We start from the raw sequence: 26,403 nt of genomic DNA on the forward strand, positions 1-26,403 counted from the left end.
CAAAAGGTAACACACTGATTACATTAGAAGTACTAACACTAGCAACACATAATTTATAATTAAAAAAACATCCAAGGTCTGCTGATAACTTTATTACTCTTTTTAAGATGTTCATAGATTACATATTTTCTTGCTTTCCACAATCCAAATGTATATTTATACACACTTATACACATATATTTAAAATATTTTTATCTCATGAAGAAGAAAGAAAAAATAAGAATTATAATTGAGATGCTGTAGGGGAGGCGAATCTTGTTGTCAAATGGCCATCGACATTTTGGGGACTGGCCATCTTTGAGACTGGCCCAATGACCCAAGATATAAGCAGCAGATCTATGAGGATCATTGGGCTCTCCCCAAACTTCGTGATCCAAGAGAACTGCCAGTCAAGGAGTTTTCCTACCAGCACCTGGTATTTGGGACCTGACTTTTTCCTCACTGTTCATCCACCACCCATTGTCTAGCTTCCAGTCCTGGAAAAAGTGAGGTTAATTAAATAGGAAGCATTGGGAAAAGCAGTAGCTATCTTTGAATTCAAGATTCAAAGGGCAATGGACTTACCTCTAGTAAAGAGTAAGTTTCCCGATCATTTCTCTCTCTTACTTTCACTTCATCAGCAAAGTTATCCATAAAACAGTCTATCAGATTCATTAGGGATCGGACTAAGTTAGTATCCGAAGTAGGAGATAATTCCTGAAAAGTCAGAGAAAAATGTCTATGAAACAAATTAGGCACTCATTGAAATAGCATCAACTAGTTTTTAACTGAGTTCATGTGGTTCTAACAGCCATTATCTCTATGAAAAGGTACTCTCAGGATAATTCTAGTTTTATCAGTGAGAAAACTGAGGCACACATTAGTCCCCTAGAGTGTAGCAGCAGTAGGTGTCATATCCAGGCAGCATGTGCTCTTTTAACCACTCTTATACCGATTTCCAACTTTAAAAAACACATTGTTCCATGTTTAGTTAACTTAATTACAAACATAGAGTTTATGCTATACCAATTTCAAAAATCAAAGTATATATATATATATATATATATATATATATATATATAAAATCTTCCAGAGCAGGCAATTAATTTGCTTATTTAAAATGTTTAATAAACGAAATCCATTCAAAACATCTTTATAGGCTGCAGCAGTACTCAGAGTAATTTCATTTCTATGAAATATATTTTTAAGTCCTGAAAAGCATAAAATGTTGCTGGAAGGCTGTAAAGGCTGTGTGCTTTACTTCTCTGGGTCTCACCACGAGGAATTATAAAATTAATGAAATAACGGGTTTACAGTTCCTAGAACCATCCAGAGTACAGCAAGTTCTCAATAAACATTTGTCTTCTTTCCTCCAGGCTCTCTTCCAACCTTGGAGTTGTATTGCTTCAAGGTTAACAAGTAAGAATTAACTCTGAAATGGACTCTCTCAAAATGAGAACAGCTGATTTCATCTTCAGTCACTGCTCCAGTAGAAGCAGGCAGAAGTGACATCTGAGTGTGCAGCTAAGGACAGGGACTCAGTGTCACTGATGCAATCCTAAAATGCAAAAAGATACTACTACAAATAAGACAGATACTTATTACTACTTAATAAAAAACGGGCATTCAAAATTTCTTCAGAGGACAAAAGTGCATAAGTACACTTAAGAAAATTTACATTAAAAGCGATTTTTTTTTGTTTTTTAGTTCTCATTACAAGGAAACATTCTGTAATATCTATAGTGACAGATATTAACTAGACTTATTTTGGCGATCATTTGACGGAACATGCAAATCACTATGATGTACACCGAAACTAATATAATGTATACCAATTACACCTCAATTAAAAAAGTTTTGTTTCTGTTTGATATTGAAAAGATCAGTTCCAGGAGTTCCCGCTATGGCACAGTGGTTAACGAGTCCAACTAGGAACCATGAGGTTGCGGGTTCAAGATCCCTGCCCTTGCTCAGTGGGTTAAGAATCCGGCGTTGCCATGAGCTGTGGTGTAGGTTGAAGACCCAGCTCGGATCCTGCGTTGCTGTGGCTCTGGCGTAGGCCGGTGGCTACAGCTCTGATTAGACCCCTAGCCTGGGAACCTCCATATGCCATGGGAAGCGGCCCTAGAAAGGAAAAGGTTTTAGAATAAATATATATTTAGAAAATATAGAAAACAACAACAACAACAACAAAAGAAAAAAGATCAGTTCCGGTTACATGGAAAATTCTTTTATCTGTAATACTACATTCTCTGACCATTCCAGGAGGGTGAAAAAACCCTTAAAGCTTATTCTATCATGCCCTCAATTGATACATAGTCAATTGATTTTGAAACATGATTATCTCATATCTCAACATATAGATATATGTTGGTTATAGCCAAGTTTCCTGAAAGAGCAGCCCTATACTCATGGTCAAGTATCACCCACATTCCTAACCAACCACTTCAGTACCCTTGACTTTCTTCTCAAAGTGCTGAGGCCAGCACCCCCCCCCCCCATGATCTTTGCTGCTAGATCCAAGGGACACATGTCATCCTTTCGTGCCTTCACCTGACCTCTCAGTAGTTTCTGGACAATACTGACTACCTGCTACTTAAATATTCTCATCTCTTCCCTCTCTCTAAATTGCTGGTATACCCAGGATCCCATCCTTTGCTCTTTTTCCTCCAGATTTTCCCTTTAAGTAATCTTCATGACCAGAATTTTCAATTCCACTTTCCAGCTCTGTACTTGGAGCCAAACTCCTGCCTCAAGCTTTTCGACGTTATTTCCAACAGCAAAGTTCCAGCCCTGTTTCTCTATATTTGACCCAGAGCAGAATCATCCTAAAAGACCTTTGGTCTGTATCTCCCAAAGCAGATATTAAGCATCCTTCCCTATAGTTTCCAGCTGGAGGGGGTTTAAGAGCCTCGCTGGAGCTCCATCAACTCTCAGAGGCAGGAGACATCTGTGCTTCTGGAAATTCACAATGCAGACGCCTCTCCCTTCCATGTTTCCCCCTACCCCACCTCCAAGATGTACTGAAAGAAAGGAAAATGGGTTTGTTTACCTTAGGACCCTTTCAGTTCTCCAACCAGGAACTAACTTTCCTGTGTGAATCAGTTTCATTAGCTAGCCACCGTAATCCCTAAATAAATAGATGCACTGATGCTAAATATCATGGATTCCTCAGTAAGGTCTAAACAGCAGTAATATGTTCTTTTCTATATGAGTCACTATCCAGTTCTTCAGATATCATGAATAAGATTACTTTTAAATTTGTTCTTTTTCTAATTATTAAATAATATATATTTATCCTAAAACCTTTAGAAAATATAGAAAAAAATTTTTTAATTAAAAAAATTTTAAACTGTTAAAAAAACAAAACAAAACAGTAGTCCCTCAGAAACGACAGAGAACATTTTAGGATATTTTCACCCAGATGTGATTAGGTGAGACTTTGAGACTTTGATTGTTTGCTTTTTTTGTTTGTTTTAAAGAGAAAAGATTCACACCAATCCATTTTCTCAAAGCAATTTTAAAACTATTAAAAAAAAAGTAGTCCTTCAGAAATGAGAAAGAACATTTTAGGATATTTTCACCCAGATGCGATTAGGCGGGACGTTGAGACTTTGATTCTCTGCTTCTTTTTTTTTTAAGAGAAAAGATTCATACCCATTCCTTTTCTCAAACCATAAGATGCTTTATTTAAAATATTTTGGGGTGAATAATTATATTAAAATATTTTAAATATTTACAAAAAAAGTTTTTAGTCAAACCAGTTAGGAAACTATTTTAATGTCTGGTAGTTGATGATAAAAACAGACATTTTAAAATACATATATATATAGATAGATAGATAGATAATTTGGATTTGCCTTTTTTTCTTTTTTTCTTTTTAGGGCTGCTCCCATGGCATATGGAAGTTCCTAGGCAGGGCTGAATCAGAGCTGCAGCTGGAGCCTATGTCACAGCCACACCAACACTGGATCCAAGCCACATCTATGACCTTTGCCACAGCTTGAGGCATTGCCAGGTCCTTAACCCACTGAAGCCAGGGATTGTACCCACATCCTCACAGACACTATGCTGGGTTCTTAACCTGCTAAGTCACAATGGGAACTTCAAATTTTCATCCATCTTACCTTTGTATGCTTTCTAATAAATTCAACAGAAACAGGGACCATCCTGTCAAATAAGCTATTATAAATTCCTTCTGAATAACACTGATCGAGGCAGGTAAGAGATTAATCCAGGACAACATCAGTGGTCTCCAGCCCAGTATGTGAGGCTCCATGTAAATCATACCACATCTGGAAACCTGGAAAAACAATCATTGTTTACCACCAAGGTAATGCTTGTAAAAGAAATATGGCTTGGTACATCTATTTCTTATAACCTTCAGAAAACTATTGAGGGAAAAGCATATATTTATATAATTTCCTGATCTAGATTTTTGTGTATGACTTCACCAAATGGTGGTCTGACACAAAGAGGGAACAATCCCTGACTCCTTTTTTTTTTTTTTGCTTTTTAGAGCCACACCCGAGGCATATGGAGGTTCCCAGGCTAGGGTCGAATTGGAGCAGTAGCCACCGGCCTACACCACAGCCACAGCCACACCAGATCAAGCTCGAGTGCAATCTACATAGCAGCTCTTGGCAATGCTGGATCCTTAACCCACTGAACGAGGCCAGGGTTAGAACCTGCATCCTCATGGATAATAGTCAGATTTGCTTCTGCTGAGCCATGATAGGAACTCCCAATCCCTGACTCTTAAATTATTCCAGTATATCAACAGATATGTCTGTTCTTGGAGAATTGCAGACAACTGTTAAAATGAGTCCTTTAAATAACTTTTCATCCAAAGTCAAAATTATAAAGCAATAAACACCTTTATAGCATTTCAAATTTATAAGCAGATGTGAAAACTGAGAACTTACAGTGGCAGGAGAAGCAACTTCTAAATCCATTGGTTCAAAAATAAGATTCATTTGTGGTGACATTTGGATAATCTCCCCACTCATCAGACACAGCTTTTTGTTGTCATCCAGCACGGTATTCATATTCTCAATCCATACGGCATCTACTGGTCCATCAAAAACTAACCATTTCCTATCTGGTGTCTGGTTGATGCATATGGTCAATAAAGGGCAGAAATAGTCATGGAAGGAAACAGCTCAAAAATATTATTCTACAGTTTTAAAACAGAACTCCTAAAATTAATTTCACCATCAAAATGTTAAAGGCATCTTTTGAATAAAATGTGTATATGCGTGTGAATATATATATTCACTAAATAAGCGTGTCTATGCCATGGATGAGGCAAATATACGTAACATCTTTTCTGAGGTTCTATTTTTCCCAATGTTTCCAAACTCATATATAACATATTTTAGGAAGTATTATAATACTTTTACTTATAGTTATAAAATGTAATTGCTAGGGAAAACAATTTTTATTTGGATTGTCTGACTCTATAGAGATTCTATATCATGTTTATACAGATTAGTTATTCTCCTATGTTAAGTAAAGCTTTTTGTTCCCTCCACTGAATGAATCGACCCACATATGCATTCTTCTTGGCTGAACTGTCTCGTGGTGGTACAGGGCAGTGTAGCAATAAAACTTCATAGTCCTACAATGATAAACACAAAAATCTTTACATATTGTCCAGAATATAGCAAATATTCAACGAATATTATAGAGTGGCCAAGTATTAGCCAGAGGGAACAAAAACTGACTCTCCTTTCCAGATCCTTAAGAAGCAGCCCTTCTGTGGACACAGCGGCTGCCTTTGTTCACCTTCAGCACCTGCGAATTTGAGTTTAGCAGTGAAGGATTTGAATCTACCTTAACACATTCTCAGTCCCTGTGGTCAAATGCATTAATCCAGTGGGCCTGTCTGGGCCCAGGATGCCCGCACCTTCTAGAAAATATAATGTATGCTGCATAGATGAATGTAAAATGGGAGGTTATCTCACAATTATTTCTTTATAGATAATGTAATAGCATACATTATCTGGAGACTTCTCATGTTAATCTGGACCAGAGTGCATCCACAATAACAAGAAAGGACCTGAGAGAAGTTACATCAATGATCCCAGACCTCTGCCTGCCCCACCTGTGCCTCCCAGTTACTTTTATCCAGTAAAGCCTAACATTGGGCAAGATCTCTGCCCCACGATATCCAATCTGTATGTTACCTATCGCTCAAGGCCAATAAGAGCAGAGCTGAGATTTCATGTTTTCCTGTTATTAACTCCTCTTATGATTGGCTGGTCCTTCAGCGAATAAAGAGCACCCAAATTTATGATGTACGATAGTCAGAATAAAGGAAATATTTATATTAAAAAAAGATTCAATAAAACAAATGTCTCTAGCCTGGGCCTCTTCTCCTGTAAGACCAGCCTTAGGAAACCATCTCCCACTTGATGGTACCCCCCGGAGAGCCTGTTAACATACAACAGCCAAGTGGACATTGATTGTAAGAGTGGGCAGCCTCCACTCAGCAGGACAAGCCAGGAGCAGGTAAGCTCCCGCTCCTTCCCAGCAGTCAGCAGCTGGCACATCCCTTAGGGTTCCACAGACAGCCCATTCTCTTTCTCACAACAGCAGAGGGAAGTGCTGCAATTGATAAGACTTCATTTGTAATCTTCTAAGCACAGGAGGCTATCTAACAATTGGTGGGTGTGACAGTGACAGTCAGCCAAGCAGCAGGCAAAGGAAGAATGTTATTGAAGGATCAATAGGATCATTTTGTTCAGACACTGTGTTCCTGGGTCACTTGGCCTCTCTCCAGACCTTTTTTCTCTTGCCCTCCTGCTGTGCACACGTGGGAAAGGTGCCCGCCTCCGTGGGCTCTGGCATCTTTGTAGGCACTAACACTGCTCTTCACAGAAACACTGCCAGGCTCTCCACTCGTGTTTTAAATAAGTACCTTGAGCTATACATATGAATGTTTATTTGAAAAACTGAAAATATCCAAGCTATCACAGCCTCTCTAAATACGCATGCGCAAAGTGTGACCACTTACCGATGAAGCAGCAAACACCCTGAAGCTGACAGCGAGGATCCCGTCAGACCATTCATGGGACACTAAATCAAACTGTCCATACAGCTGACCCATGGTGACAGACTTGGGATTTAAAACGGTAATTTGAACCTTGTTTTCTTCCATTAAGCCCTTAACAGAAAAAAAAAAAAATCGATAACTTACTTATTTAAAAGAATACTGTCTTTCTTCAAGGAAAAGATGGTTGAGTGTGTAGAAAATTCCTAAGAGTCCACAAAAAAACTACCAGAAGTAAGGAGTTCATTTAATAAGAATCTACCGTACAAGGTCATTATATAAAAATCAATTGTCGGAGTTCCCTGTTGGGGTGCAGCAGAAATGAATCCGAGTAATATCTGTGAGGATGCAGGTTCGATCCCTGGCCTAGCTCAGTGGGTTAAAGGTCTGGTATTGCCATGAGCTGGTGTAGCTTGCATGGCTGTGCCTCAGATCCAACATTGCTGTGGCTGTGGCATAGGCCGGCAGTTGTAGCTCCAATTCAACCCCTAATCTGGAAACTTCCATATGCCGCAAGTATGGCCCTAAAAAGCAAACAAACAAACAAAAACAAAAAACCGAAAAAAACCCAACAACTGTATTTTCTATGTAATGTCAAGGGACAGCTGAAAAATAAAATAGCAAGCCCCTATGGCAAGGCTCAGCTATTCTCCCTTCTTGGGCTTGCTATTTACCTATCGTGATGCAGCAGAAACGAATCCGACTAGGAACCATGACGTTGCAAGTTCAATCCCTGGCCTTGCACAGTGGGTTAAGGATCCAGTGTTGCTGTGAGCTGTGGTGTAGGTTGCAGATGTGGCTCAGATCCTGTGTTGATGTGGCTGTGGTGTAGACTGGCAGCTGAAGCTCTGATTTGGCCCCTAGCCAGGGAACCTCCATATGAGGCGAGCGTGGCCCTAAAAAGAAAAAGAGCAATTTAAAGATACTATTTACAATATGATTCTAAAACTCATAAAATAGGAATAAATTAGCAATTGTTGTTCAAGATCTATATATCCAAAACTAGAAATGGGAGTTCGTAAGTTTGTTTGTTTTTTTTTTTTTTTTTTGGGCAAAGGGGCAGATAGTAAATATTACATGCTTTACAAGTTACATCTTCATCTCTGATTTTATTTTTCTTTACGAACCCTAAAAATGTTAACACTATTCTAAGCTCAAGGCATTACAAAAACAGGCTTTGGGCTGCATATGTCCCATGGGCTGTAACTGGCTGACTCTACTACAAAGCCATCTCCTAGAGAAAATTAAATGATTTAAATATAGGGAAATAGGTATCATTCTCATGGTATGGAAAAGTTAATACTCTTCAGTTGATAATTTCCACCAGAACCTTGAAAGCTTACCCTCGGGATATAGGCTTTTTTATATTTTTAATTCATAGACAACTTCGAGTAGCTTCAGTTTTATGAAAATTGAACAAGAAAGTACAGAGATTCACATATATTCTTTCCACCCCCCAATCCCACACATAGGTTCCCCTATTACTAAAGCCTTGCCTTGGTGTGGTACATTGTTATGATTGATTCACTGATAAATGGATACATTATTATTAACTAAAGCCTGAGGTTTACATAAATTTACTCTTTGTATTGGACAGTTCTGTGGATTTTGCCAAATACATAACGTCATGTAACCACCATAACAATATATACAGAATAGTTTTAATTGCCCTAAAAATCCCCTGTGCCCTACTTATTCACAATCATTTCTTTTTTTGTATAATAACATAACTTCAACTCTTGCCCATACTGCTTTCTGCCCACCACCACCGGAGTTTGGGAAAAGAAGTTCCCACTGAAAAAAAGATGTGGGAATAATAATAATATTAGACAGTGAAACAAGTTCAGGTCTTTGCCTTCTCTGTACCCAGGAATAACAATGTGTCATCCTTAATTCAGAAGTACTGGAAAACTCTATCATCTTAGCCAGGATCAAGGTGCTGCCATCAAAGTAGGGTTTTTGTCCCAAAAGAAGTGAGGCTAGTGTGAAGCTATAGCTTGGAGGCAGTGGCTATGGAGCCCTTCCTCTTTTATGTCACTACAGAGTTACTCTTAGAATTTCCTGGTAATAAATCATTTGGGGGCTTTCATATGGGACCATAATATGTACTTGTACCTTCACCTTCTTTAATCTTTGAGTGGCACCATGTTTGGCTCTTTCAGAGACTTGTTTATTTTTCATAGCAAAAAAATTAGTGTTCACAGAACAATAAAACAACAAAACAGGAAAAATGCAAACAAAAACTGAGAAAGGGAAGGCAGGATGGCAGAAAGGTAGGAAGGATGAAGGGAAGGGAGGTGAAGAAAGGAAATAGCCTGGAAGGATAAAGACATAAAGGAACAGATGACAGAAATAAGTAGCATATCAGTTTGTATGATAATAAATACAAACAAAGTTAAATTCCCCTTTGAGAAGATAAAGACCATCAAACTGGAGAAAATAAAAGTCAAACTATTTACTCTCCATAAAAAAAGTAAATCACAGTGACAGCCAGAGCCACAATTAAAGACATGAGCAAATATATATGCAAGGAGAAAGGAAGGGCAGTGATACTGCAATCAGACACAGGGGATCCAAGGAAAATAACAAAGCAAGTACATAATTTTATATTGGCTGAAGAGGAGACTCCACAATGAAAGCCTAATGACCACATATCCCACCTGGCTACAGATAGTGAAATAAATGAAGCAAAAACTATTTGAAATACAAGGGGAAGTAGAGAAATGCAGTATTGGTTGAATTTAAAACAGGACTTTGAAACTGCCTCACTCCTTTAGCATATCAAAGTAGACCAGAGATGTATGGGGCAAGGATTTTTAATAATATAATCACCATCACTATATTTACATACATATGCAATATAAAGGATGCGTGAGCATGCACACGTGTGCACACACACCACTTCAATTCAATACCACTAGGAGTCAGTAACAGAAATTGGCATTATAAATCTGACCACTCAGAAAAGTAAAAAATTCTCTCCTGAAAGCACAAAACAGAAAACTGTTTTTTTTTTTTTTCAGGTTTTCAGACTTTTTTCTACAATGAACATGTTACCTTTATAATTAAATTTTTTAAAAAAGAAACAAAAGGTTGTGAGGCAAATCTGTCGTACTCTTTATAAATTGAACCTCCTACTTGCTTCGTATTACTTTTCTAGTTTTATTTTCTCTGTACTTTCATAATTTCAAGTTGCAGCATTAAAGTAATTTTTAAATGTCCATATATTCTATCTTGCACAAAGTTGATTATGAAGAAATGAATGCATTGATAATATACTCACCTTTTCACACAGATCATTTAGTGCTCCAGCTAAGACACGATATGCACTGGTTTTTCCTCCAAATGGTTCTCCAACAATCATAAAACCGTGACGCACAATCATCATTTCATATATCTGGAGAATCTTCTCAGAAAAGAATTTGGTCATTTGCAAATTCATGGAATCACAGTTGTCTTTGATAGCTACCAGCAAATCATTGTAATCTGGTTTTGGTAATTTCACCCCAGGAAACAAATCTGAAGTAATTCCCTGAAGACAGATGATTTGGGGAGTTACATTATCTATCTATACATTCTCATTCATATTCTCTCTCTTTATCTATATATATAGTAATTACATTATATAGAGTATATGCATATATATACACATATACATACACACAGAGATACAAAAACATGATACAGTTTTCTTTCCCTCATATTTAATCACTGATGGAAATAGAACCATTAAATAATAGTTCAGTATCTTTAATAGCTTTATAGAGATATGACTGTCATACAATGAACTGTTTATATTTAAAGGTACAATTTGATAAGTGAAACCACCAACTCAAGCAAGATAAACATATCCATCACCGCCCCCCAAAATTTACCTGTGACCTTTTGTAATCCGCCTTCTCTCCTCCCCTTGCCATCTCCTACCTCCATCCCCAGATGACCAACAAACAACGATCTGCTTCCTATTACTATTTTTATTTGCATTGTCTAGAATTTAACATGGATAAATTTACACATTATGTGTATGTACTACTTTTTTTTGGTCTGGCTTCTTTCATTCAGCATAAAGATTTGGACATTCACACACGTCAAAGAATATATCAACAGTTCACAGTACTGAAGTAGCCCATTGTGTTGAGGTGCCAGTTTATAAATCCATTTTCCTGTTGATGGACATTTTCATTGTTTCCAGTTTTTGGCAACTACAAATAAAGCTGCTATAAACATTTGTATACCAGTCTTTGTATGGACAAAGGCTTTCATTTCTCTTGGGTGAATGCTGAGGAGTGGAATACCTGGATAATATGGTGAGTGTGTATAACATTTAAAAAAAAACTGCTTTCCAAAGTGGTTGTATTATTCTACATTCCCCCCCAGAAGTGTATGAGAGTTCCAATATTTGGTATGGTCAATCTTTTTAATTTTAGCAAACTTGTAATTGTGGAACAGTATCTTATTGTGGCTCCAATTTGCATTTCCCAAAGATTCAAATTTTGCATGTACTTATGTGCCATATGTACATATTCTTTAGTGAAATGCCTGTTCAAATCTTTTGCCTATTTTTAATTGATTTATTCTCTTAATGGTAAGTTTTGACCATTCTTTAAATATTCTCACACAAGTCCTTCATCATACATCTAATTTGCAAATTTTTTTTCTAGTATCTAACTTGTCTTTCATTCTCTTACCAGTGTCTTCAGAGAGCAAACTTTTAAAATTTGATGAGCTTATTTTATCAATTCATTGTTTCATGCATTGTGGTTTTGGTGTTATATTTAAGAAACTTTTGCCTAACAAACTCACAAGGCATTTTTCCTCTTTTCACCTAGAAATGTTGTAATTCTACAATATCTTTAATTTAAAAAATTAGAGAATGAACAGTATTTAATTTCAAGGCTTATTATAAAGACAGTGTCATATTAGTATAAAATAGACAAATATATCAATGGAACAGAATAGGGAGACCAGAAATAGATCCACACACATGTGAACAACTCATTCTTAACAAAAACACAAAAGCACTCCAGTAGAGAAAAGATAGTCTTGAAGTAATTATGCCAGAATATCTGGATTTGCCAAAATAAGGAACTTCAATCCACGTATCATTCTATTTACAAAAATTTGTTCAATGGTATTTTAATCAATCATGTCTAGTAGTCAGTGGTTCTCAACCAAGACCAGTTCCTCTCACTCTCCTGCCAAGTAGAGTGTTGGAAATATGTGGAATTGTCCTTCTGATTGTCATACTGGAAGAGTCTAGGGACACTGGGGGAACGAAGATGCCTAATGTTCTGTAGCATATGGGACAGTCTTGCACGACAGGAATTGTCCTATTTGAAAATGCCAATTATGCTCCATTTGTGAAAATATTGCTCAATAAATGTTCCCTGAGTGAGTACACAATCATGTGACAATACATCCAAGTGAGGTATACTTCCGCTTTATAAGAATAAATATAGCTTTTCTCCTGGAAAATCTGTATGGTGTAACTAGTACCAAAGAAACTGAGGGAAATTTTTAAGAAAGTTTAAACCTATTCCTTGCAGATTTGATTTATAAAGTACTTTCACAGTCAACTCTAAATACTAGGGAAGAGCTCCTTTCAGAATAATGAAACATGGTTGCTGTGGATAGCTAATGGCACTGGACCACACTCCAGTGTCAGTGTCACTCCTTCCCCCCATGACAGCCTTAGGACTTCAGTCTTTACACCTTGGAAGCTAACTGCCCAGACCTCAAGGCAGCACAAGATAGAGCAACATCTAGCATTTGTCAGGAGCCTACTCTCCATCCCCCCAATTTTTTCTACCTACTAATGAGGAAAAGGAAAAGGAAGCCATCACATGACAACATAGAAACTTTAATCAGCATTTGAAAAATTCTCTACTACCACCATTTAATCTTAAATTATAATGAGATTATTAAGCCTAGTTCTTAAATTATCCTGCAGAAAGAGTTTCATCAAAGCCATTGTACTCTTTTAAAGAAATTTAACTTACTTACTTTTTAATTTCTTCAATCATTAATTTGACAAACACTTACTAAGTACCCCTTCTGTGCAAGTGACTCAGTGGTGTGTTATACCAATTACTTTTCTTCAAGAAGCCTACATTCTAGTGAAATTTGTAAGCAAACATATTTTGTAACTTTTGTGTGCTTATTATATTATTCAGTAAAAAAGAGTACTACTTAAAAATCCCAAGTTGTTAAAAGTTATCTGAAACAACAAAGCTATAAACATACTTCAAATAAAACAAGGAATGTTCTGTGGTTCTCTGTGCCATATCATTGTTTTCTACAGTGGAAGTTTCTCATAGGGAGTTCTGCAAATTCAGACATTTGATAAATACATTATTGTAAGAGTTTGGATACACGGAAATAACAAATGCTCTTACCTCAAAGAGTGGTAAATCATGGGATAAAAATTTGGGCTGATTTACATCAATAATAGATCGAAGTAGCAGAATTTCTTCATTTTCATTTGGATATTTCAGCTGAAAGAAAATATAGTCACAGTGATATCTGTATCTGCTAAGTACAACCCCTGAATATTCTCACACACACACACCACACACACACACAAGTACCCAGGCCCAAGAGGCAATTTAAGTCCCTGCAAAAGTATTGTTCTTATTTATTTTAATTTAATTGACTGTTATTCATTTTAGAAACTAATTATTATACTTGTTGACTTTTCTACTAGTTTGTAATGAAAACCTAAGTTGAACTAACTGCCTTTCCACAGATGTTCTGGGTAAAAAGCTATTGCCTATGCATTTGGTATAGTTTGAGAGCTACCATTGCCTCTATATTGGGTAAAAGTGTGCTTGCCCTTTGCATTCAAGAGCAGCAGTGGGTTGGTAACATGAAAATAATCATTAAAAATGGGCAATCATTTTGAAAAGATGCACTTAAATTTAAAACATTGATTCATTTGCACATATTTTGGTGCCAATGCCATTTCTCTGAGGGTAGAGTTCTGGACTATTTTTCTTACAAAAATACACATCAGTAATGAATCATCTGCTGGGTCCAATTTTGTTATGTTTTGTTTTAGTTTTGTTTTTTGAAGATGATCTTGCTCTTCAATAACACTTGTGAGACAATCTAGCATCCTTGTAGCACCCTTATGAATTTTTCAGGTCGTTTTTTAGTCTTACTCACTTTTCTTTTCTTTTTTTTGTATTTTCTAGAGCTGCACCCATGGCATATGGAGGCTCCAAGGCTAGGGGGTCTAATCAGAGCTGTAGCTGCCTACCTACACCAGAGCCACAACAACCCCAGATCCGAGCCGCGTCTGCGACCTACACAACAGCTCATGGCAACATCAGATCCTTAACTTACTGAGCAAGGCCAGGGATAGAACCTGCAACCTTATGGTTCCTACTCAGATTCGTTACCCACTGCCACGACGGAACTCCTCACTTACTTTTCTTATCCACACCTAATTCAAAGTCAATTTTTCTAGCCCTTCATCTTTATTGATTCTTTGTTAAGCAATGAACTTAGTTTTCATAAAAACAAAACTCTTTTTTTTCACATTTATATACCATCAGTTTCACTGACAGTTAATTAAATGATCTAACAACAGTAACCGTCTGACTGGCTTCAGAAAGTTTGGGGAAGCTGCCACCTGACTCTGGGTAGGAATGAAACTCCTCTGCTAGGAAGGGGGAGGACCCAGCAGCTCAGTAACAGCCTGCATGAGTGCATATCCCAGGCAGAGTACAGGGGCTAGTTAACATGCCAAGTCACTTCAGTAGGTATTTCAGAAAACTTACAATAAATTACAGAACACCAGTATTAAACCCAAAGTTTACTAAAAATCTGGTTGTACTCTGAACTCGTTGCTCATGCCCATGAGATGAGTATCACATAATACACAAAAAATTCTGAACTCAGAAATATTTCTCCCAACTTGCATCCTCTACACAACATCTCACTCCAAAGTTTCTACTACCATCATGCCTTTAATTTTCCAGAACCGTCTTCTTTTTCTAATAAATTCCATGCCCCTACTTAACTGGCTTTAACCTTACAAAGTCAGTCATGCCTGGCAGTCAAGTTCAGCTATCTCTGAATTTCCAGAGCTCCCAAAGCCAAACTAGTCCTGCTCATATGGACTTTATCTTTGGATCAACCTAACCACACATAAGTGTCAGAAGTCTATTTTGTTATTTCAAGAGGCTATTTATCTTAAAGAAAATGTTTAAATTGTTTCTTGATATAATAAAAACAAACTTCAAAATATTCAAGCCAACACATTCAACAATTCTAAATTATCTTTTTGACAAAGAAGGATAGGATTCATTTGCAGAATTCATTTGCTATATAACTTTAATAGCTCAATTCCATAGTCAGGATGTCAACGATGACATACACTATGACAAAGCATCATCTTTCCCATTATCTGACCACAATGTAATCACGACATGCCAGCATAATACAAATTGTTGCTCCTAGATGCCTTTGTTTATTACAAAAACAATGACTTGAAGTCATGTTAGGCTAATGTGAAATAGAATATCACCATTATATATCAGAATTCTTGGTAACATTATTACAGAAGATAAAAATGCATGCCATTGTTCTTAATCACATAGGAGATATTTTAAAATCTTTATCTTCTATAGTCATGGATATGAAAATTTTATAAGCTCCAAGGTCACATTTTGCATCGTGCTGTTAATTATAGCCTATCTTGCTAACTTTCATAAAGAACAAATGTACAGTTATATTTCATGCTTCCACAAAATATTTTCAATGAAAAGTTAACTAAGTCTTAAAATATCTGGATTTTTTTACTGATATAGTTATGATTTATACCATCTTAAAATGCAAACATTATATTGCAAATTTACTGCTGCTAATCTACAGTTGGCTGCAATTGTATAATGATATTAGGTAATGATATCTAGGGACATTTGTATGTATTGATTACACAATTATTTCCTTTAAAGCTATATATGGTCATATAGATTAAGAGTTTTCAAAGTATTTCTCAGCAGCAAGGACTTTTACTCCTTGGGAGTACCTAGTTTCATATAGTTAAAACTGTGGAATGGAACTCAAATTACTAATCGCATGGCCAAGGTTTTACCAATCTTAAAATGATTTTTTTCACATGTGCAAATAATCAATTATTTTTGTACAATAATTGAACTTTTATCAGCTGATAAATGCAACCAGTTACTGGAACTCTGTGAAGACATATGGTCCTGAGATTTACAAATAGGAAATGAATAAGAAGCCACTTGAGTTTTCTACCTTTAGATTCCCAGCAGCGGTAAGCACTGACTTCACGGCCCTCATCCCATAGTCATAGTGATGTTGCGATGATAACTGCTCTGAGCACAGGCGGTATGTAGCCACAATCTTGACAGACAGGGGCCGAGCTGTGACAAAGCCACAGGAGTACAGGACTATTTCGGCAATCATGGCATAGTCAGGCACCATCATTGCTACTGTCCGAAAGAGTGCCTGTTGGAGTGGAGAAAAGGTGCATTAAACAATCAAACAAACAAACAAAAAACCATCACGAAGATAACCCTACTCTTTTATTTCACAACATGCTATGGTGTTATAGCTTTTCCACAATGATATTAAATTGTAGTGTCCAGATCATATAGATGAAAACACTTTAAAGCATTTCCTGTTGGGTAATAAACATACCATTATTTTCCATATAAATATTTTCCTTAAATTATGTTTCAAGAACACGCTCAACTTTCTATCTGGATCTTTGGTGAATTACTAACATAAGTGTTAAGCACACATTACATTCTGTTTTTTTGTGGGAAGCAACAAATTATAGGGAAAAAGCATTAAACTCTGCTGGGATGTCTAAGAGCTGGGTTTCTCATCTCGGCTGGTGAGAAAGTACCTGGTGTTGGAAGACTGAGCTTCAAATGAAGCACTCTAGGCATCTGATTAATTAAATGATTTGGGGCTCATCAGGTGACTCCTAATAAAAAGGCCATGTTAGATAAATGATATAATTTGACCTATTTTTAACCTTTTTGAGTTTGTAGTCATCATATCAGTCTTTTACCAAACAAAATAAAGGGAAAATAACTGGAAATAAGTCATGGATAATTATTATTACAAATACATCAATTTTCCAAATTATGGATATTTTTTCCTCATGGTATTTTAAATATTGTGGGACCAATATATGTTGCATGATAGTAAGAAAATAAGAAACTGAATAGATTTTAAAGGAATTAATAAGATAATTTAACTATAAAATGTTGGTATGTGTCAGGACTTATTTCAATAGCTCATGGAAGCATGAAAATTAGCTTTCTTGTACTAAAGAAAGTAAACAACATATTCCAGAAAAATGACAATTGTATTCATATAGTGAATAACAATTGCAGTGAATGACAGTTATATTCAGACAGTTAATAAATACCTTCTGGGAATTAGCTGAGTTACCAAAAACACAGGGGCAAATAGAAAACGAGAACATTTTGCATAAGTGATCTCTTATGACTCTTAGTTGAGGATAAAACATTTGCATCAAACAAGATGCTTACAACATGTTATGTTAATTACTAGCTAGAGGCCTTAGTACTGTTACTTTATAAATAAGGTCACCATTCAAGGAAGGAAAGAATAGAATGTTAAATGTATATAGCAGGAGCAAATAACAGAGAAGCTTAAGCAAGTGCTATAAACCACTACATACCTGAGGAAAAAAGAATGTAAGAGAATTACCATACAGACAGCACCTCTTTTATAGGGTACGTTCTCACCAACTTTTTAAAAATGAATCAAATAGAGAATGAATGAATTAAATGAGTTAGATGGTCAATGGCCAGGTTAAGGTGATACAGTCTTTCTACAACAGTACAAATTCCTACTGGCTTGGGATCCACATCAAGTCTCTATGTTGCAGGTCTCCCTCTGACACTCCAGGTATTTTGAAAACTCCTATTCACATTCTCTCAGCACTGTTAGCAAAATGATTGTGGAAGACCCTAAAACAGACAAATCAGTGGCCAAGAGAACAAAAAATAGAGTGTGGTACAGAGGCTTCAAGGGGTCACTGCAGATTATTCTCACAGAGAAAAGCGGCCTGGTCAAAATATTATTTAGGCCTAAGCTGCTATGGTGGTAGATGTTCTCATTCAATGGTTCTCAAATGCAGTGAATGAAATACTGACATGATATGCTTTGGGATGTGTCAAATAATTTTTTAGTCATAGCAGTAAGTCTAAAGGCAATTTAAGTGCTTTAAAAATTAATTTGTATTCTGGCTTAACCAATGGCATACTTTTTGAGTATAAAAAAGAAAACAGGAGGATATAGATCCAGGTAACCTGCCAGGGCTTGAATAAACTCCAGTTCATGTAATAAAAATGAGCTTTACCCTCCATATTTACCTCAGCAGAAATAAATGACTGAGAACAGTTATACTTTTTTTTTTTTATCTTTTGTCCTTTTAGGGCCACACTGCAGTATATAGAGGTTCTCAGGCTAGAGGTCTAATCGGAGCTGTAGCTGCTTGCCTACACCATAGCTGCAGCAATGCGGGATCCGAGCTGCATCTGCGACCTACACCAGAGCTCAGGGCAATGCCAGATCCTTAAACCACTAAGCAAGGCCATGGGTTGAACCTGCAACCTCATGGTTCCCAGTCGGATTTGTTTCCCCTGCACCACGATGGGCACTCGAGAATAGTTATACTATTGCTCCACCCTATAGGTGGACGACATCAGGTGGTACCTAAGGAATGATAGACACTTCCAGGATTATGCTTCCAAAAGACTGCATTTTAGAACAACAATAACAAAACCTCAAACAATAACTTCTTAACATTTTTTCTTTAGAGATTAGAAATAGATTTTATGTGTTATGAGCTGTCTATAAATTTCTAGGTTTAGCTGAGTGAAATGGAAGGCTCAGGATCTACTTCACATATTTCATGTTATATACTCTCCGGATAGCTATGTTATCCTGTTATTGACTTTGTGAATCAGAAGATCTAGAAAATGCCCATTTTACCATGACTTCTAGCATTTAATTATTCTGAAACGATTATTGAATACTGATTCCTTAGAATAGTTTCAATATTAAATATAGCTTCTCTAAGGTGGAGACGTGTTTAAGAACGTGCCCCCACCATGCAGGTTTTATCTAGGTGTACGGGATGTCAAAATAGGATTCTTTCTGCATGACATGATACACATCAGTTACCAGAGTATGCACGAACTGTCCAATACTGTACAAAGGGTATATGCGCCATTCTTGAACCTTCCCATTTACTTGAAGACCACAACTTATTTGGAGAAGAAGGAAGGAGGGAGGATCTGTGAAAAGACTTCCATTGATGGGAGTTTGTCTTATGCTGTGTCTCCACAAGCCCCTCTCCTCACTCCCACATTCAGTGAGAGCTTGATGGGTGTCTTCCCTATGGTGGGGGGTGGGGGGGAATAGATTGGTGCCTGACTCAGGTGTGAGAAAGCAAAAGTGGCCTGTGGCAGCAGGATCACTTCATTCCTACAGTTTGTTGGGACAAAATGTGCATGAGATGTACATGATAAGGGAAAGAGGGAGTCAAGTTGCAGCCATTTTAAGTCTTGCCCAAAGTGACCTGTGGCAAAGTGAGAGCTCTCCAATAGCAAATCCATGTGGAATCACCCACTGCAGATCCACGTAGAGTGCAGAGAATAACAACTGGAGAAGCAGAATCCATTACTCAAGTCTCAGGCGCTGCAAGTGGGGAGACCTAACAGCAGTCCCTGAAGAACGCATGATGTGTGCAGGATAGAAAGACTCATCTGTAAACCTCTGCCAGCTCCACAGACTGGCACAGAAGGTCTTGTCTGAACTGTATGTAAGTTCAGTGGCTCACTGTTGACTTAATGCATCAGTATGAAATTGTCAAGCAGGAAAAGTGGTTTAGCAGAACACTCAAGAGAGGGTAAACAGCATGTGCAAAGGTATGGGACCTTCAGAGGCTAGTGAGGCTATACAAGGGGATGGTGGTATAGATGCAATTAGGTTTAATGCCAAGGCTCTTGCAGATCAGGCCAAGAAATATGAACTTTCTTCTGTAGGCAAAAGGAACCTGATAGCTTTTTAAGTCTGGAAATTATATGATTAGCTTTCTTTTGATGACACTGGTAGCATCACAAGGGGGAATTCATTACAAGGAATTTCAGATTCTTGGTGACAAGTGAGCTTTTGCAATAAGACACACAAGAGAAGACTGAAGAGGGGTGGGGGAAAGATGTGGCCATGAGACTGGACAGGAGCAGCAGGAATTATAAGATTTTTGTGAAATAGGATCATTGGTTTTGGTAACTGGCTCAATCACTGGGTGACGAAGAGGGAAGCTTTAAGGATGACTCTGACGACTGATGACTCTCTTGGCCTCAGCAGGCTTTAAAAAAACATTTGGGGAACAGTATGGAGGGTCCTCAAAAAACTAAAAACAGATCTACCAAAGGATCCAGCAGTCCACTCCTGGGCATATATCCAGAGAAGACCATAAATCTAAAAGATACATGCACCCCAAGTTCACTGTAGCACTACTCACAATAGCCAAGACATGGAAGCCACCTAAATGTCCAATGACAGATGAATGGATAAAGAAGATGTGGTACATATATACAATGGAATATACTCAGCCATAAAATAGAATGAAGTAATGCCATGTGAAGCAACGTGGATGGACTTAGAAATTATCATACTAAGTGAAGTAAGCCAGTCAGAGAGAAACAAATATCATATGATATTGCTTAAATGTGGAATATAAAAAAAATTCAAATGAACTTATACACAAAACAGAAATAGACCCAAGACATAGGAAAAAATTTATGGTTGCCAAAGGTGAAAGGTGAAGAGGGATAAATTAGGAGTTGGGATTAACATATAAACACTACTATATATGACATAGATAACCAACAACAACATACCATGTAGCACATGGAACTATACACAATATTTTGAAATTACCTATAAGGGGAAAAATCTGAAAAAAGACATGTGTATGTATAATGGAATAATTTTGCTGTATACTTGAAACTAACACAACTTTGTAAATCAGCTACACTTCAATTTTATATATATATATATATATATAATATATCTTTCTTTTCAGACTAAGACATTTTTTCAGAATTATTAGGTATTTCCATACATACTTAAAAACAGCTCTAACCAAGAAGGTTGCATAACAGAAACAACAACAAAAAGCTGTGAGAATTTGAGAGCAGCTTTTTGGCCTAAGATAGAACGAAAATATTCCAAGACCACAAGGTGAATATTTTGACACTGTTTCAACATGCACAATAAAACAAAACAAAACAAAAACCAGAAGAGTCCTCAAGGGCATTAACAGACTCAACCAATAACGGTCTCAGCTTTTTGTGATTAGCTACCCACAGAATTTTCCTTTACAAATATTTATGTATTCAGATCCTACTGAATAAAAGGAAAACATGAGTGAACAAAAGAACTGCTCTAAAAAGAGCCTTCCAAATGTAAACTGCAATAAAAGGTTGCAAAATGTTTCTTAGATGAAGGAGGATTTACCAGCTTCTGTTTTTACATCACACCTTCCTTCATTAAGGCAAGGTACTAAAACATCACATCTAACATATAAAAGTGCATGGACTGGAGAAAACTCAAAAATACTTGGCAGCAGTCACTCCAATCAAAAGTATTTTCTTGGAAAAGAAAAGTTCCTCACTAGTCTGAGAAGCAAGAACAAGTGAATTGTAAACAAGTGAATAGTGGAAGGAATGTAGGACTTAGAGTCAGGAGACTTGGTTTTGGATCTGCAATTACCACTGCATTATTCTTCAACCTTGTTCTCCATGTGCTAGCCATAAACATCCAATTCACCAGATAAAGGACGAAAAATGTCTAACCAAAAGATATGGGGAAAATGTCATACTTCACTAATAATCAAAGAAGTTTTTTTAATGAAGATTTTTTTTAAAAAATTTAATTTTATTGGAGTATAGGTGACTTACAATGTTGTATTAGTTTCGGTTGCACAAAGCAATAATTCTCCCATAAAGGTTATTACAAACATTGAGTAAATTTCCCTGTGCTATACAGTAGGTTCTGTTAATCATCTATAAAATAAAGATTATAGTCTATTCAATTAGCAAACTCTATTGTTCTTCTTGCAAAAAGAAAAAAATAGTGCTGGGTATTAAGGAGAATTGAGAATTGATAGGGGCTGTAAATTATTTTAATCTCTGTTAGAAGGCAATTTAGGAACATAGCTCTTGGTCTTCTGACTGTACCTAGGGTAATGTCTAAAAATAGAGAAGGGCCTTAAGTAAAAACTGTCCATTGCAATATTATTTATAATGAAGGAAATCTAAATGCAACCTAAATGTCAAATAAGTAAGCACAGTTCAGTAAACTTATTTACAGTATGAATTATATTTATAAAAATAGGAAAATGCTCATATCATAGTATTAACTTGGAAAAAAATACCCAGTATTTACAATCGGCTGATTTCAGCCTTTTAAAATTGGGGGGATACAATATAATAAGCCATAGAATAGGTGCTTTTCCAGTATTTCCTGTGTTTTCTAATTTTTTATAATTACCACTAGGTTAAAAATATTTTAGATTGCATATTTATTTTCTAAAGGTACTCAAAGCTTTAGAAATTATTTTCTAAAACAGTTTTCTAAAATACAACATCTAAATGCAAATATTTTACATAAAGTTCAAGAACAGCATGTTCTTTCTTTTTACGTATTAATTTTTTTAATTATAGAAAGGAAATAGAGGATATAACTGGCTTTTCTGTACCTTCAGATTATCTGGCAGTTCTGATCGCCCTGCATATCCAGGGTTCATTGTTATAAAGACAGCACATGTGGGGTCAAGTTTTAGTTCAGTTCCTTCAAACATCAGTATATCAGCACCTGCATTAATACCTGTGGGTAATCAAGAATGAAATGACTTAGCAGTTCCACATATAAATGTGACTAGTGCCATTCATTACCTCCTGTATTTCTACTGTTTTCACACAATGCAAAGACAAATTCATCTATTACCTCTTTGGATAGTAAGAATTTGTTGAGCAACCACAGACAGTACTTCCAAATCAATTCTGTTAAATTCATCAAAGCAAGCCCAGGCTCCACAAGATAACAGTCCCTGGAAGAAAAGAGTAATGAAATTTTTCAATTTTATCTGATTGAATATTGCTTTGAAATGTTGCATTTTCACCTGATCTTTTCAAGGATTTAATAATATCCTATCAAAGAAATTGCTTATTCACCTTTATCTTTAAAGATGGCTTATTCTTTTATTACCAAGCCATTATTCTACATGAACAAAGAGTTTCATCAATTGGAAATTTTTCCAATTGACTTTTTTTTTTACTTTTTGTTTATCTGTTGGCATTTAGATGCATATCTATAATTTCCAGCCTTTCTTACTTTTTATTTAAGTGCTTTATTTATATGCTTTTTCCATATGAACTTCATAAAATGGATTGTAACAATCCTTTAAATAAGATGACTTCTGTTGCTTGAACACGTTAATGACCCACTGACACAGTCTGAGGCCCAAACTCACAGATAAATATGTGCCACTTGGTCATAAGGAAAAACCGCAAAATCAAGTTGAAATTTGGCCTTATTGAATGTACATTCTATAGACTGTATACGTATGTGTGTTTCACTGAGTACCTAGTATATGTCAGGCTTGTTGCATGGCACTTTGTATATGTTTTTTATGCAAGGAAACTAAGGCTATATCACATAAAATGTTAAGTAATTAGTACATCTAATAGTGGCTGACCTGGGATTTGTGTACAGTTCAATCTATTAAAACACAATGCATCAAACATGAACTTCATGCACATCAAAGAATAGTATATTTTCATTGTTTAGAGAAATAGTATGTATTTCATTATTTAGAGAATAGTATATTTCATTATTTAGAGTATATTTTCATTATGAGTTAGAACTCTAAAACATGACATAAAAGGATTAGAAATCACAGAGAATAGAAGGATTTCAAGTTCATCATCAAGATTAACTAGAGTGTGGTTTTTTTTTTTTTTTTTTTTTTTTTTTTGTTGTTTTTTTTTTCACATGATTCACTTTATCGAGTGTAGAGCTAGAGAGAAGATCGAGGTGTCTGAACTACAACAGTAACGATTAAATGAACAACGAACCCAACTATGTTATAAAACAAAAATAAGAGTAAATTATTGAACTACAACTTGTTAATAAGATCTACAGGTTAAAGAAGGCTTGAGATACCACAATCTTTACATGATGCAGAGGTTCCCAAACTTTTAGCAGTATTAAAGGGAAACCACACATTCATTTCTATCTGTGAAACTGACCCGGTATAGCAAGAACTGGAGAGGGAGGTAGAGCTGCTTCTCGAATAAGCTTTTGATATCACCCCACTTCTCTTGGGCATTATTGAGGTAATAGTTTAATTTTAAAACAATAATTTTTTTACTTGCATCAAATTATGTTTATCATAAAGGACCTCTCTCTCAGAGAAGTTATCACATTGGAATTCCCCTCATGGTGCAGCAGAAACAAATCTGACTAGGAACCCTGAGGTTGCGGGTTCGATCCCTGGCCTCACTCAGTGGGTTAAGGATCTGGCATTGCCATGACCTGTGGTGTAGGTCACAGATGTGGCCTGGATCTGGCATTGCTATGGCCCTGCCGTAGGCTGGCAGCTGTAGCTCTGATTAGACCCCTAGCCTGGGAACCTCCATATGCTGTGGGTGAGCCCTAAAAGGACAAAGACAAAAAATAAATAAATAAATAAAAAGTTATCATACTGTAAATGAGAAGCCAATTCAAACCTTAAAGAATTTTCCTAAAGCCAGATAATCCAACCCATCAGAGCAGTTGAAAACAACACATTGTTTGGCTACAGCTTTGGCTAAATCTTTGGTAGTTTCAGTCTTTCCAGTGCCAGCTGGCCCCTCAGGTGCTCCTCCAAGGTGCAGATGAAGGGCTCCAAATAAGGTTCTGAAATAAACAATCTTTGTTGAATAATGTGATTTTTATATACATTCTGAAAAGAGGAAAAAATTAAACGTTAGCTAAAATTTTCCACTTCCTCTTCAATAATTCCTTCCTTCCTACTAACCTCTGAAATTCTTTGTGCATTACTTTGTCATTATATTTTCCTTCTGGATATCTGTATATATGACAAAATTAGAACAAATTCACTTTTCAGTGCTGAATTCTGGTCAATATGTAGAATTCAGCCAATCCTGAACCACCCAATCCCCCTACTGCAAGCATATGGAAATGCTACATAAAAGGAAAAGAATAAGTTTTGAAATATGTAGCCATTTTTGAAAGAATGAAAAGGAAATCATCAATGAAGAAGGGTTGCACAGGTGGAAAAGTAATTCAGTGCTAAAGTAGTAGAGGTTCACACTGCTTTGAAATCTGCATATAAACACATGTATTTACACCCACATAGAAATGAAAAATAAATGTTCAGAACTGAGCAAGGTGAGGAGCTGGAATAGATTCACTATTTAAACCTAGAAGTCTTCAAAGGCTGCCTCGTCTGTAAATGGAAACTAAAATTACCCCCACCAACCTATTCAAGAGACACAGTCCGTTATGGAAGAAACAGGAAGCTTACTCTTCATGGGTGTCCAAAGGGAAGCCTACATCATTCATGGAGGGCGGGATCAAATTTTCATTGCCAATGGGCACATGAACACAAACTTAGAAACTGACATTAAAATTTTGTTCTGGGCCAGAGAAAATCCTAGAGCCTTTCACAGAGGTGAATGTTAAACTGCTTCATGTTTACACCTCCACAGCCAAGAAAATGAAAGACTACATGGGGAAACAATCCCTCCTAAAATGAGCTCTCAGCTAAAACTGGACAGATTAAAGCTAAGAGTTAGACTTGCAGTGACAAAGGCAGTTGGACAATGTCTGGGAGGGTTATTGCATACAGGGTACTTTGCCTTTCTTTGGTATCCTCATGGTTGTTTAATAATATTTTAAATAAAAAGCAACAGACATCAGAAAATTGTGGGAAAAGAAGCCAGTTTCATAAAAGAGACAACCTGAAATCTAGCAATGAAAATCATTAAACTTTTGAAAATTCAGTGAATGGAATAAAAATCAGAGTAAACATAAAAATATAGAAATATGCACTAGAAGATAAATATGAGGAAATCACACAGGGAAAAAAATCAATAATAAGAGAAGTTAAGAGACATAGAAGAAAGAAGGAAGAGAATGGAGAAAAGCCAAAATTTTAAAAAACAATGGCTACAGATGGCCTATAGGTACATGAAAAAATGCTCAACATCACTGACTAGAGAAATGGAAATTAAAACTACTACGAAGTACCATCTCACATCAGTCAGAATGGCCCC

The 26,403-nt window shown here is 36.4% G+C and overlaps 1 protein-coding gene across 1 annotated transcript in view; it reads right to left on the reverse strand.

Annotated features, from left to right (window-relative positions):
- The window catches only part of DNAH7 (dynein axonemal heavy chain 7), a 265,071-nt gene that overhangs the window by 125,494 nt on the left and 113,174 nt on the right, over positions 1–26,403 (reverse strand). Inside the window, 11 exon segments of the mRNA XM_021075816.1 lie at positions 565–696; positions 4,107–4,162; positions 4,165–4,282; positions 4,905–5,087; positions 6,998–7,147; positions 10,317–10,565; positions 13,429–13,527; positions 16,301–16,513; positions 22,821–22,948; positions 23,069–23,171; positions 24,853–25,021. Coding sequence (XP_020931475.1) covers positions 565–696; positions 4,107–4,162; positions 4,165–4,282; positions 4,905–5,087; positions 6,998–7,147; positions 10,317–10,565; positions 13,429–13,527; positions 16,301–16,513; positions 22,821–22,948; positions 23,069–23,171; positions 24,853–25,021 — 1,600 coding nt within the window.

Source organism: Sus scrofa, chromosome 15, assembly GCF_000003025.6.
Source record: "Sus scrofa isolate TJ Tabasco breed Duroc chromosome 15, Sscrofa11.1, whole genome shotgun sequence".
Lineage (NCBI taxonomy): Eukaryota > Metazoa > Chordata > Mammalia > Artiodactyla > Suidae > Sus > Sus scrofa.